We start from the raw sequence: 14,796 nt of genomic DNA, 5'->3' as shown, positions 1-14,796 counted from the left end.
TTCTGTGCTCAGCTTGCTGTGGTGGGACCCAAGCTAGGCCAGCAGTGTGGTGAGATGTCTGACATGGGCTGTTGGTCAGTGAAAAGGAACACTGAGATCTGACAGTCATCCTTCACCTCAGAGGCTCTGTGAAGAGCAGGATGGTGTGCTGAGCCTGTCCTGCCCAGTCTTAAAATGCTAAATAGGCAAATAACTGTGATCTGGAGGCAGAGTCTAAGATGCCTCGAGGAGCACTTTGCCCTCTTTGTCAGTCCCAGCCAGCAGGGAGTCAGCAGCAGGGGCCCTTTGGCCTCTGGGTCAGTGCCAGCTCTGTGCTGGAGGCTGGCACCCTAGAGTGCCATTTACCCACCCTTTGCTTCCCTGTGCTGACTTCAGTGTCCTGGCATAGTAAAAGTGGCTGACACAGGCACCTGAAGTGTGTGCTCTTCCAAAAAAAAAATAATTTGCCTTTCCGCCTCTGACAGTGTTGACATCTGTGTCATGTGGAGGTTCCTGCATATGGTTGAGCCCCAAAGCTTGGGGCCTTCCTGCCTGACATTAAAACTTTCCCATCATGTTTCATTGATGAGGTGCCCAGGAGTGTTTGGTTGAGCTGACTGTACTCCCTAGATTTAGTTCAGCTTTCTATGGCTGTTACCAGATGGCTTTTGCTTTGTCCCATCCTGACTGGACACCTGCAGGCAGGTGATGTCCCATCACCTCGCTACTGGCTGTCACAAGTTGGGCTGGGAGGCTGCAAATGGCCTGCAGGGCCACTTTGGCTACAGGGTAAGGGGCAGCACAGGCCACTTGCAATCTTCCTGATAAATCCACCCTTGAGGATAGGAGGGCGAGGGAGTTCTGCAGGGCCAGGGAGGTTTGTGCTGCTATTCCAGTAGCACCTGCTGGGACAGCCTAACCAGTACAGCTCACCCCAGAACCTCCCTATGAGAATGTTTTTTACTGCCTTCCACTTACATGCATGCAGAGGATGTGGAGGGAAGCAGTTTAAGTTCCAATAAGAGTGACCCTAAGGTGGAACTCATTGCATGAGTCTGGGTGAACTTACATGACAGCTCCATACCTGCTTGGTGACAGTGGTTGTTTTCCAGTTTTTTGCTTTTCTTTCCACTCCCCCCATTCCCCCTTCAAGAGAGGGAGATCACATGTGTTCACCTCACTGGGAAGAGAGTAGCCAAACAGAATTCAAGGCTGTGGAGATCTGTGCAACCCTGAGAACTGGAAATGAAGCATGTAGAATTGCTTCTGTGGAGAGGTGTTATGTGGCCACAACTTGTGCATGTGAATTCCATATGCCCACTCTAAGAAGATAAACTCCACAGTCCCACCTCTGAAAACAGCCACTGGGGTCTGAGCAGGACTTGGATCTGGCCCAGGTTTGAAGTCAGATATGGTGCTGTGGCAAGCAATTGCAGTATCTGGTTCTCCAGCATAGCCTTGAGACTTATGACTCAGATCCAAAAGAGGAAGGAGACAAAAGTGTTCCAGTAATGGCATAAAACAAAGCTCTGAGGTAACTGCATCTGAATGTGCCCTCTGTTGGCTTTGACTTGGTAATCTGTAAATTGGGGGAAATAAAGAAATAAAACATAGTTTTGCTCTTCTGAAGAAAATCCTCTGTTAATGCTACATGTAAAGGGGCATACTGGGGCTTCTTGTCTCTTTGAAGATTCTCTGGAACATGTTCTTCCTTCTCTTATTCCCTCCCTTACACCTGAGGGATTTTGGTAACCTATCATCACACTAGAGTGGGCACATGAGTTTCCCTTTGCAATTCACACTGAGTTGGAGCTCCCTCGGCTCAGGTAACTTTGGGACATGATCTCTTCTGCTTGAAATCCTCAGCATTTACTAAAATTTGGCAGAGATATGGCCAGGGGAGAAATGCACAAACTGTTCTGGGGAGGAACATTTCTTTTTATCACTCCTACTTTTCTTTTGTTCCCCTGTGTTGTGCATGGTACTGTAACCATAGCGTTGTCTTTCTGCCAACTCAGGCCTGCCTGCGGTGAGGTGCTGCCACCTGCCAGAAACTTGTGTGGCTTTACAGTGCTACCTTCTGTTTCATCCATCCCACTCATTGCTCTCACTCCCCTTTCCCACTGTCCATTCAGTACTTCCCTCTTTCCTCTTCATGCCTGGATGCTCCAATGTCTTTTTCCTGTGCTTTCACAGCTCCATAGAAGCCATTTTTTTCCTTAGTCTCTTAGCAACATGTATGGAAACCTGATTAACCTTCTATCATTAGAGGGTTTGACTGTCTTCCAGAAGAGGTCTCTTCTCCCTGCAGCTCTGGCCTGTGTCAGCCTTGGCTGAGAAGGGCCTAGGGTACCTTTCTCTCAGATCCCAGGAGTCTGCTCCCACACTGTCCCCTGGAGCAGTATGAACTGCAGCATCCTACCCCTCCCCAGCCAGTTCCATGCAGCAGGGTACACAATGAGATCACCTATTGCTAGGCTCTCTCTAACCAGCCAAATCCCTCAGGAGCTCTCAAGGAGCTCTGGCTGCCTGAATCTCTTTGATTTGCTATTTGACATCCCTTATTACTGCTCAGTGTCAGGCCTTGGGTCCTCATTCTTCATGTTCCAGTGCATTTTTATGCTCTTCCCTTGGCTGCTCTGCTCTATAGCCTTAATCCCTGAAAAGGAGCATGGTGATGTGGAGAGGGAGGATCAAAAAGGTGGCATATATTCACTTCTGGTGCTCTTCTCACCCAGGCGCAGGGATATAAAGCCTGCATTTGGTTTAGGCTTTTGTCTAAGTGACTTGGAAGTCTGTGCTAGCTACAAGTGCCATAAGAGTAGGTGATGCCAGGACTGTAGGCAAAGACCCACAACAGGCAGGGTTTCTTTACAAGAGTTATATTGACTCTCCCCAAAGTCCATCATACTTACACACATGTCTATCCATTAATTCTTTTGTTATATTAACCTGACCACCAGAGATGTCAAACTTTTAACTTTCTAAATCTCCCTGAGACTTCTCCACTTCTTCTTCTTTGAAGAAGTCCGAGATTTGCTGATAAAAAGATAGTTTAAGGCAAAAGGTGACCCACTGATATTAGCAACTGTTTCACTTTTGAATTTCCTGAGAATCCATGGGACCATCTTGCCTAGGCCTGCTAATTCCATACATTTTGCACAATCAATATTTTATTTTGGACAGATCCTTTGATTTAGTCCTCCACAAAGCAGGGTTCTGGAGTGTGAATGTCACCAATTTGTTCCACTGTGACAAATAATTATTTTAGCTTTGTTTTGATGTGCTTGTTCTCTCTGATTGCTTATTTTATACCCTGCTCTTCACCTGCCCTCAAGGCAGTATATCAAATATAAAGGGTTTGAAGAAGTTCTGACACTTTTGCTTTGTTATGGTTTTGCACTTACTGGAGGTCACACTCATTTAAATTTTCCTCATCTGACTGCAAGGTCAGCTTGTTGAAAAATGCATATTGATAATCCCTTTGGGAAATCATTTTAGTCATGTCATCTTCATTTTGCCTTTTGTCAAATCTTCTGAAGAGGGTCTAGGTATTTGGGTGGCCAATGTGATGTCCCTGTGTAACCTTCATGTCACTTGTGATGATTCACAGCCTTCAGCTCAATTCTCTCCGCTGCCCCTCTGTGTTCAAACTGGCTTGTAAGAAGTGTGTCACTTCCCTGCAGCTTCCACCACAACTGTGGCCAATTAAAAAATTGGATTTCTTTTGGATCTGTGGGGTCACAGCTTTAGGATTCCAGTCCTACTCTTTGCCTATAAATTTGAATTTAACTCCTCAGGTTCAACTGGATTTTCAAAAGAAGTGTAAGGCATGTGCAATGGCACAGTTTCCTCTGCTCACATGGACCTGCTTGCTAAACTGGATGATGCTGCCTGTGGGGTGGAAGGCTTGCAGGTACCACCTTGTTCAACTTCACTGACAGGCTGGGGAGAAAGAGCATTAGTGCCTCTGCTGCCTTCTCTTTGGGTCAGGGACAAAGGGTGGCCATGGAGCTTGCAGAGCAACCAGGAGCTGGAGCACAAGTGAGGAGGGAAAGCAGAACTGGGAGAGTCCCAGAAAGGAGCTGGGGCTTGTGAGGCACTCGGGGGCTGAGAGCATGGGAGACACTTGGCAGTGTGGGGTAGGGCTGAGCTGAAAGATCTGTAGGGAAACACGGGTATTGTGGGAGGACAAGGGAGTGAGCAGAGCACAGGAAGAGGGGGAATGGAATGAGGAAGAGCAGTGAGAATGCAAGGAAGAAAAGCATGAGTTTGGGGGGGTTTTAAGCAAGATTTTTTTTTTAAATTATTTTTTCAGCACCACAACTAACTGCAGGGTCCAGTTGTTTCTATCTCCCACTCATTTACATGCCATCAGTGTGTATGAAATTCAAAGGACAAATTTTTCAGGAATATCATGTGATTGTTGTTACACCTTGGCTCAGCACTGTGTCCCGTGGAAGTATGATTCAGGGTTGAATTTTGATAACAAGCAACAACTCTGATGGCTGACAAAGAAGAATTGAGCTGTCTACTGATGTTTAAGTGCAGTCTAATGTAATCTAATAAAAAGAGCAGCTAGAGCCTGAATTTGCATTTGAAATGCGTTGGCTGTGTTTGGAGACATGTTTCAGTGGAAAAAGTGCATGAAGCTGCTCTGTAACTTCCTTCTCTGTCTGCTGGTTGGGTTTCCTGTTTCTTCACAGACCCTGCAAGGAAGTAAGCCTTTTTCCCATGAGACTGAGTCGGCTGAGGCTTGGTTGGGTGGGGACAGGGGGAAGTATGTAGAGGATTGCTCTGAATTCTCAACAAGAATTTTGAGGGCTGAAGTAGATTTCAGCAGAGACTTAGGGAGGCTTAATTCCAGTGAGAGGGCCAAGACTGAAGACAGAGGATAGTGCTGGAAGGATGTTGGAAAGAGAAGCAGGCAGCATGCTTGCTTGAGGGACCAGGTTTCTCTCCTGTAGCTGTTCTCATTCTTGTGTGAAAGTCACCCTCTTTGCACACAATACCTAATGGAGAAATAAAGTTAGCTCAGGACACAAGACACAAAAAGGATCCTTGGTAAAGACATCCAGTTACTGCCTCACTGTGCTTACGGGCAGTTCTCCCTAAACCGTGTTCAGATTCCCTTTACCTTCTGCCACATTGTTCTTCTCTGTTGTCTGGTGCATGTTCTTTCTTCTACTGCCCTATCTCAGCTCCAGCTCTGCTCTGGTTACCTTCTATGCTCAGGATGTGCTGTGAGCATCTCATTCTGCTCTGCCTTAAGGCTAGCCAAACTAACCAGCTTCTTCCTTCTGGTTGTTTTGGAGACCTTGTTGTGGCTTTTTTCAGGCTGTTACAGGGGGCTTATAGGAAAGATGGAGAGAAACCTTTTAATGGAACTGGTAGTGGTAGGATAAGGGGTCATAGGTTTAAACTGAAAAAGCCAGATCTAGAGTAGATATAAGGAAGAAATTCTTTACAATGAGGGTGCTGAGATGCTGAAACAGATTGCCCAGAGAAATTGCAGATTCCCCTTAATTGAAAATGTTTAGGGCCAGGTTGGAAGGGGCTTTGAGCAGCCTGGTGTAGTGAAAGATGTCCTTGCCCATGGCAGGTGAGCTGCAGAAGATAGATAGTCTTTGAAGGTCCCTTACAACACAGACCTTAGTCCTATCTGCTGACTGAACCCTCCTCACCCTGCCTGACTTATTGGCATCTGTTCCCAGAAGTCTTTCTGATTTAGAATGTATCTCAGCAGCCATTTCTCTTGTCTCCTTTCAAGATCTGCTCCAGCTTCAAATCAGACTAAACACTGACATTTTGCTCAAGATAGTATCAGAGTTTTTTACCAGAAACCAGTTAAAGGAGATAAATGACAGTGTTGGAAAAGTGGCAGAAAAATGTAAACCATCCCTTTTCAGCCTCTGAAATGGAGCCTGAAGCAAGCACTGCTCTGAACTTTCACAGGGTATGAATCAGGTTTTAATAGAAAAGTTTTTGTGTGTACTCTTCCCAATAATCTCTCACACCATCAACATATGCTTTTTAAAATTCCACTTTGCTTCTCTCTGACCCCAGCCTGATCCTTCTGTTTCTTCATGGATATATCAACTTTCCGATTATTTTTATTGCTCTGTCTAAGGCTGCAACTCCCCACTCTCACTTCTACAGGAACATTTCCTAGTCTGAGATTTGTTCTAGTGCTAACTTCCAGCTGGGTCTGACTTTGAAGAGTGAGACATAGCTGTGACATTTGATGTAGCAAATGCAGCTTAACCACGAGGGGCAAATTGGGCAGAATGCATTTTGTTCTGGACTGCAGGTTAAACTGGGCTAGGACCTGTGATAGCTGCAAATGTGAGAGCAATGTTAGAATTACTAACAGACAAAGAAACACTTGAAAATATGGGGGAATAGTTAAGTAAGAAAGTTAAAAAGAGGAAAAAACCTATAAATGTCTTGAAAAGGAAGCCAATCAGCTGTGAATCTGATATGGGGAAGGAGTGCAACTTCCTTTTCAGTTGTTAGGTTCTCATTTTTCTTTTATGTCTCAAAATCTTCCATGGTGCCAGGGCTGATTTCCTGGGCTAAGAAACTGAAGATCTCTTTGGAGCATTTCTGAGCTTTCAGGAATTCTTGGGTTATCACTAGTGCTTCCAGTGTTCAGCACAGCCTTCTTTGATGGGTAGAGGGTGAATGAATGTATGGGGAAGGCTCAGTAACCTATTCCTGTCACCCTCTGGAAACAAGCAGCTAAAAGACCCACCTTTTACGTGGCAAAACTAAGGACAGGGTCACACTGTGATTAAATGGCATCAGAAATCACCTATGCTGAGGTGAAGTTCAAAAATGAATCGCCAGCTCCAGTGGTCAAAGGTAAGAAATGAGTGGGTTATTTGGGAGAAAGGGAGCAGGGTGAAGAAGAGGGAATGAAGACTTTTCCTTCTGTGACTTTGGTTCCTAGCTGATCTTGATGGATTGGTGAGAAAAAGGAGATAAATGATCAGGAGACTGGAGGAGTTTTGAAATAAGTCTTGAGGAACGTCTCTAAGAGAAAAGGCAAATGGGAGTTGCAACATGAACAAAAATGACTACTGGGAGCACAAACAGTAGGTTTCAAATGAGCATTCATTAAGGAATCTGTTTGTGCTCCCTCAGTACCCTCCCTACATGTTATGTAGTCTTGAAAGAGTCAAATTTGGACCATGCTGAGTACCAACAGTAGAGACTGTGGTTTATTACAAACAATCAGATCTGTCACAAAGGTGGAGGGGCTCCCAAAGCAGCAAATAAGCCCATGTCCTGGCTGCTCTTGCCTCTGAGTGAGACTACAGATTGCTGCTTGTGGAGAGGGTAGGAGAATCAACATGCCTGCTTATAGTAGAGCAGTCAGTTGTGCTCTGCAGCTTCATGAGAAGTGGTACTGCTGCAGAAACATAGCCCCATTGTCCATGGCTGATTGAGAAATGGTCCTTGGAGAAGAGACTCAAAACTTAAACACTCTGAAATATACAGAAGAAGAATTATTTAAAATCTGGAGGGAGATCCAAATCTGTTATTGATGTCTGCCACTCCTGAAAAACATTTCACACACCAAACAAATTTTTTTTTTTTTCCTATTAAAAATTACAGTGGTAAAATTGTTCTTTTACTAGATTTCATGCAAATTTAAGGCATATTCTGGTTAATATCTACTCTGTAGTAATTATTCCACTAGTAGAAACCCATAGAGATGTTCTGTATAAGGCTCACTGCTTCTGCCTGATATGTAGGACCCTACACAACAGCAGGTTCTAGGGCAGGAAATGAATGTGTGCATAAATCAATGAACAATATTTTTTTAAAATTAAATAAATAATTACTGCTGCCTAATGATATATAATAGCTTGCCTATTTACAGCTTTATCTCAGTTTTACAATCCCAGACAGAGCAGGCATCAGCTCCAGGTTATTCCTTGCTTGCTCTGAGACATGAGTCATGGAAATAAATAGTGTACATAGTCCTGTCTGCCTTGAAAGATCACTGTTTTTAGTGCACCAAGATTAGTTGGTTCTGGATGGTAGTTAGCATTTCCACTGTGGTGAGGTGGGGGTGGTGGAAGTTCCCCATGGTGTTCCAAATTATTATTCCAAAGAACATCAAGTCTGTTGTACGTGATCATGCTAGACATGTTACAGAGCACAGACCAGCTGTGGAAAGCATTTTGCAGGGAGTTCATCCCCCCAAGTGTGCACAAGATTACTGCACTTCACTCGTATTGCTGAGGTGCACAGCATGCAGTGCTGCCTGTGCCACCTGGGTGTGAGTGTGTGATGCTCAGGTCTGACTGGGCACAGATTGAACAATGTCTGGATGTGCTGCATATCAAGAAAATCAGTTGGACTGGTTAGAGGTATTTTTGAAGTGAGTGCTTTGACTCCAGATCTTGAGGGGGCTCCTTGTTTTCACTAAGGCAAAAGAAAGAAAAACGTTATTAGAAAAACATTATTTGACCAGGGAAACCTGGACCTGGTCTGTCCACATGTTTTCTCTCCAGATAATGAAAAATGATGCCTTTTTCCCTGCTGTAGCAGTCTCTCCCAAGCCTTTGGGAAGTAGTCTGAAGGCATCCACAAAGAGCAGGTTTCTTACAGTCTTGCTTACTAGGCATGTGTGGCAGGCACACTTGGCTGCTGACAGACCTAGGAGCTTCATGCTCAAACCACGACAACAATGAATGAAGGCTCTCTAAATCTTCTCTTTAATAGTAGTCTCTCCCAAAGCTTCTTGACTCCTGTCCTGCAGTGAGTGCTGCTGTCTCTTTCCCCTCCTATTTGCCCTGGCTTGTGTACCTGCCACAAGCTAGAACAATCCCCTACCGTGTGTTTGCTTCTCCTTCCCTGTGACCCACTCTCCTGCCTGCTCCCAAACCTCCTCAGTACTGGCAATATTCCTCTAGATAAAAGTGAGGTCCTGGCAAATCATAATCTGAGTACTTTACTCAGACTGCTGGGCACAGCCCTCTGTTCTCCCCAAATACCCAGCCTAGCACAATCTAGTTTTACTGCAGCAAATCTTTGAATCCTGACTTGGAAAGCAGGGATGGAAAGAAAAATGCATCTTTCAATCTTCCAATGACGATGTGCCATCATAGCCTTGCACATTTTTCGTCTCCCATCCTCTTTCAGATTACTTCTGCACAGAAAGTTCAAAAAGCTAATGGAACTGAAGGAGGCAGAAAAAGTTTTCTGGGAAGAAGTCAACGTGAAATCTTCCCTTATGTCTTAAGTATCATGGTTTGAGCAATATTGCATTTAGCAGCTTTGGACTCAATCTAGAAATACATTGTTTCACTGTAGTTTTTGAGGCCCTGTGAAGGGTTCACCCCCAAACACCAACAATTATCATTGTTGGCTGACTGGCTGAGCTGGGAACACACTCACTGAATTGGACTTTTCTCCAAAAACCATAGACATTCCCTGCTCTGTCCCAGTCTGTCATTCTCCTAAACCTTGTAATTTCCATCTCAGAAATTTTTTTTTCTTTTGAGGAGCTCTCTCTTGAGTAGTACATTCTTGGTATGTGGACTGTGGACTGACAGACCCATAGTTGACTGTAGTGTTTTGTTTGGTGTGTTTCTGTCACTTTTAGGACCTCCTGAGACAAAGAAGCCTGAGCAACATCCCCAGAAATACCCACTCTGGCTGCCATGGTTGATCTCACTGCTGCTTCTCTTGGTGTGCATTGCCCTTGTTGTTGTCCTCCTTGGTAAGTATGTGCAAGGAGATTACAAGGGAGAAGTCTGGGGGAAGTGCTGGGAGAAAAGTTAGAGAAACCATGCTTCATGGTTGTCTGGGCTTTGTGTAAGGTCTCAAGTTTTCCTGCCCTCACTTTGTATATGTCTGCATACTGAGGAAGAGACTGCCCTCTATATATCTCTGAGAAAATGAAAAATTCCACAGCTGCTAATTCCGTCAGCTGAACAAAACTACAAGCCAAATTTCTTCCCGTCCTTTATATTTGTGTAGGGATAAGGTCACTTTAATTGGCAATGGGGGTGCTCAGCCAGGCATTGCCCATCTCCTCTGAGCCTTCCTCCATTACAGCAATTCACTCATCAGGCACTGGAGCCACTGGGATTCTTCTGCTCATCAGTGAAAATAGTTCTAAATTGAAAGATCAATGAAAATAGGCATCTGGATTGTTGAGCACACACTGATCTGCTCCTAATCCATACTCCTGATGAGTGTCTGGGTTCCTAGGAAGTCCTTGGGATTGTGGCTGTGGCCTGTCACCAAGAGTGCATTATTCCCCACAAAGTGGAGCCAGTAAGTCCCAGGGGTTTATGGTGCTGCACCCTGGTTTCAGGAGCTGCAGCTGTAAGTGATTCCCTTCACCTGCACTGGGTGTTGCTGATGGAACAGGCCCAGCTGAGGGTGGCCCCAGGGCCCTGTTGCTGTGTAGCTGAGGAAGAGACAGAGGGTGACAAGGAGAGGCTGCTTTGTAGACTGGCAGCTGGGCTGGGGGTGTGTGCATGGCAGAGTGGCTGTGGCTGGGAGGGCTCCCTCCTGCCGTGTGTGTGGCATGTCCCCAGAGGGATGTGCTTCCAGGGGTCCCTCTGCTGTCTCACTTGGAAGGCACAGGGCTCTTTCTGGCTGGGAAGGAGCTGTGCCACTGGGGTGGGCCAGGAGAGGTGACAGCTGGGAGCGTGCTTGCTGGGGAAATGGTGGAAGAAGAGTGCAGGGGCCAGAGATGCTGTGTGAGGAGCTGGGAGCAAGGGCTAATCCTGCTGCCTTTCCTGTCCCTTTGCAGTGGTTCCCTTCTGCCACAGCAGTGACCAGCCCTCAGCCCTGCAGCAGCAGTTCTCGGAGTGGGAGTGCGACTCAGCGGTGCCACAAGGCACAGGTCAGTAGCCCAATGTCCCCTCTTCCTTGGGGCCAAGGGCCTCAAGGGGCTGTGCCAGGGCAGGTCAAAGCACATCCCCAAAGGAACCTTGGAGAGCCCTGAGATGCCCTTACAAGGATTACCCTGGCTTTGGGTACACAAGGCTCACTGGTCATACCCCAAAGCAATGGGAAGGAATGTCTGTACTATCCCTGTTTCTTCAAGCACTTTCTGTCAGGAAAAGTCACTGAGCAGGACATGAGCACTGTCCCTGGAAAACCTGGTGTCTGCAATCACCATCTCTAGTTAGTAGCCTGCATCTGTCTGTCCTCTCCCTGCACAGACCGAGGCTGGATGTGCTGCCCAAAGGGCTGGAGAAGGTTTCAAGGAAGCTGCTATTTCCTGTCCACTGACACCATGAACTGTGCTGAGAGTGCAGAGAACTGCACTGGGATGGGCTCCCAGCTGGTGGTGATCACCAGCAAGGCAGAACAGGTAAGTGCACAGGGTCCCAGAGAGAGGGACCCAGCAGGCAGAGCCACAGTGCTGGGCCCTGGAGGGGACTCAGAGCCCCTCCTTGTCCTGCAGGGGAGGGGGAAGGTCCTGTCTGCACGTCTGCAACACCAGCCCCCTCTGCCACCAGCCCCACATCATGGGGATTCCTGATGCCTCAGTGTGCTCAGTCCTGCCACTCATGGACATTGCTCTCTCTCTCTGATTGCCAGGATTTTCTCTACAAGCAGGGAACTCAGCCTCCGAGCAGAGAGAATTTCTACATTGGTCTGTTTGAGGATGATGTTGGCCAGTGGCAGTGGGTGGACAAGACTCCCTACAATGTGAATGCAACGTGAGTGTCTCTGGATGAAGAGTGTTTGGTGTGACTCCTGGTAGGGAAAGAAAGTAGGAGAGATCTGAGAGCTTCAGGTACTGCATGTGAACAGCTTGTCACCTCACTGCCTCGTGAGAGATCTTAAATACAGCAGGAGAGGGCTGTGTAGGACAGCAGGTTCACATGGCCCCACCTATGCTGGGTATTGGTTATGAATTAACTACCTGTGATCTGGAAATCATTGCTCTCAGCCTAGAAAAAGCTGTATTTTGCCATCAGCAAGAACCCTTAAGACTTGACAGGCCTTGGCTGGCCTACACAGCACTTATGTGAGCAAAATGGCTGTGCTGAAATGCATGGAAAGAGATGGGGCACAGGGAGAGGGCACCAGGACTGTCCTTGCTGTGCCTTCTTTTGGAGAACAACCTTTCCCTGGAGTCCAGCACGGGCCTCTGCTGGGAGTGAGGTGCATGGGGTGAGTGGTGCTGAGCAGTTGCCCCCAGCAGGATGGAGCAGGGGGGCTCTGTTGTGCTGGAAGGCTGTAGGAAGGAGGCAGGTTTCCATGTGCCACTGGTGCCAGTGGGATATGGAGTGGGAGGAAGGGCAGTGCTTCAGTCCATGAATCAGCATTGGGAATTTGTGTCTCTTGCCTTCAAGTCTGGTATCCCACTGTGGCCTTTTCCTGCAGTGCTTTACAGTGGGCACTGGGGAGTAACAAGCCTGTCTGTGTCCCAGGTTCTGGCGAAACGAGGAACCAAGTCCAGGCCATACTGAGAACTGCACTGTAATGTATGTGCCTGAAAGGAATCTCAACAACTGGAATGATGTCAGACCAACTACAAAGCTTTATCGAATTTGTGAAGCTGCAGCAGTAACTGTGTGATGGAAGTACCCCTGTCCTGAGTAAAGCTGGGAGCTCAGCAGGGAGCTGGGAACAGCTCTGGCTGTGCTGGGAAGGGTGGGGAGCTCTGACACATCTTCACTGTGTGGGGTGGGACCATGTGTGGGGAAGTGAAATGAGCTTTGTCCAGCATCCCCAGTGCATGTGGTGGCTCAGGGAACACAGGGAGGCTCAGGCTCTTTGGAGCAGCTGCTGTGTTCTTGTGTCCTCTTCTCTCTATGTGGTGTCAGCAGCCTCTGGCTGAAAAGAGATGGACTTCTCCAGGAGGAAGGCAGAGGAATGGAAGGCAGATATCCCAATATTCAATGTCCTCTGTCTCCTTGAGCAGAACTGTTTGCTTTTTGTTGAGTCACACACAAAATGTCCTCTAGCTGTACTAGTTTTGCTGAACAAATTGTGAAATCTTTGACAAGAGAAAATACAGTATCAGACCAATGAACAAATTCTCTGTACCCTGTCTCTGTATCTCTTTTTACCTCCATATCTAAGCTTGAGAGGTAAAGTCCTAGAATCACGGAATGGTTTGGGTTGTATGGAACCTTTAAGGATCAAGTTTTCAACCTCTGAGTCTTGAGCAGGGACCCCTTCCACTACAGCAGTCTGCTCAAAGCCCCGTGCAGCCTGGCCTTGAACACTTCCAGGGCTGGGCTATGCACAGCTTCTCTGGGAAACATGTGCCAGCGCCTCACAACCCTTACAGAAAGAATTTTTTCCTAATACCTTCTTCCAATATCTGCCCTCTTTCAGTTTAAACCCCTTTGCCATATGCACAGCATGCCCTTATGTACTATATGCCCTTGTAAATAGTGCCTCTCCAGCCTTCTTGGAATCCTCCTGGAAAGCTGCTATAAGATCTACTTGGAATCTCCTCTTTCCCATGCTGAACAATCCCAATTCTTTTAGCTTGTGCTCCAACCCTCTGTCTCTATCCTCATTGCCTTCATCTTTGTGGCCCTCTCTTTGGACTTGTTGCCATGGGAGAAACAATCCACACTGGCCATTCAGATCTACCTGGAGGAAAAAGTCTTCTGCCTGACTCGGGGCTGATCCCAGGCTCACCTGAGGCAGCAGCAGTCCTGGAAAGCCAAATCCTCAGTGGTGCCAGGAATGGCATGCCTGCCCAGGCCAGACCATGTTGCAGAGGAGGCTGATGGGACAGGGCTCCTGCTGCACATGACATCCCATCCAGAACATCAGTGCCTGTTGCATTGCCTTCATGTCCTGCTGTAGGCCATTGGACACCACGGATCTTCCTTTGCTCCACCTCTTTCCACTTCCTGCCTCCTGTGTCCTCGCTTCTCTTTCCTCAGGAAGCACCAAGTGCCCAAGCTGCCCTGAGGGAACAGTGCCAGCTCCCCACAGGGAATGCAATGGGGTGTTCAGCTCCTGTCTGTGCACCTCTGTCCTACCTATGGAAGTGAATCCTCCCTCTGTGTCCCAGGGAGAGAGGGGAATTTGTTCTGCAGACAAGATGCCCAGGAGATTTGGCTTTCTAATCCAGTGGAAGCAGTTGTATGAACAGCAGTGCAGGTGCTGCAGATGGCTGCAGGTCACATGCACAGCTCGAGGCAGCAGTGAGACACAGCGTGGAGGGACAGTAGGCCCTACATATCTAGGGACATATACATGCAAAATACTGCACAAATCAGCACAGGCAGTAGGCACTGATCCCAACTCAAAGAGCTGCCTGTTCCTGTTCCTCTCCCTGGCTGCAGCAAGATGAAATCCTTCAGAGAAAATGTCTGTTTACAGCTGTACAATGTGGCCCTGCAGGTGAGGGCCTCTCTCCTACACCTGGAAAGCACAGCCTGCAGTGGCACAGCTTCTCCCAGCACCAGCCTGGGCTGCTGGGCTTGCCACTGGCTGGAAAGGGCTGCTGTGTCTGGGGCCTTGAGCACCATTCCCACACGTTTCTGGCTTTTGTGGTGCAGGATCCCCTTTAGGCCTCCCCTCTGCCATAACTCTTGGCACACAAGCAGGACAAGGAGCACATTTCCTGTCTGCCCTCCTCCACACAAGAGCCAGCCCTGCACAGGAGGCTTAGGCCTGCTGTGGTGCAGCCAGTGAGGGTGCACAGTCCCTGAAGGACAGAGCTGACCAGCAGGTTCCTCTGCTGGCTGTCCACTCCCAGGCTCAGCCTGTGGTGAGCAGCAGCCCCTGCTGGGTCTGGACACGGCCCCCTCCCCTTGGCTGTAGGAAGAAGCCATTCATCATGGACTGCTTCCCCTACGAACA

The 14,796-nt window shown here is 47.6% G+C and overlaps 1 protein-coding gene across 1 annotated transcript; it reads left to right on the top strand.

Moving 5' to 3' along the window:
• Nucleotides 1–6,529: 6,529 nt before the first annotated feature.
• Nucleotides 6,530–12,994, top strand: LOC132087360 (C-type lectin domain family 4 member A-like). The gene is made up of 6 exons (XM_059493470.1): nucleotides 6,530–6,843; nucleotides 9,599–9,715; nucleotides 10,760–10,852; nucleotides 11,175–11,326; nucleotides 11,557–11,678; nucleotides 12,396–12,994. The coding sequence occupies exons 1-6, from the start codon at nucleotides 6,777–6,779 to the stop codon at nucleotides 12,541–12,543; spliced, it is 699 nt and encodes a 232-aa protein (XP_059349453.1). The 5' UTR covers nucleotides 6,530–6,776; the 3' UTR covers nucleotides 12,544–12,994.
• The last annotated feature ends 1,802 nt before the right edge of the window (nucleotides 12,995–14,796 follow it).

This window comes from Ammospiza nelsoni, chromosome 2, assembly GCF_027579445.1.
Source record: "Ammospiza nelsoni isolate bAmmNel1 chromosome 2, bAmmNel1.pri, whole genome shotgun sequence".
Taxonomy (NCBI): domain Eukaryota; kingdom Metazoa; phylum Chordata; class Aves; order Passeriformes; family Passerellidae; genus Ammospiza; species Ammospiza nelsoni.
The sequence above is the reverse complement of the archived record's forward strand: the minus strand, read 5'-3'. Positions and strand labels throughout refer to the sequence as shown.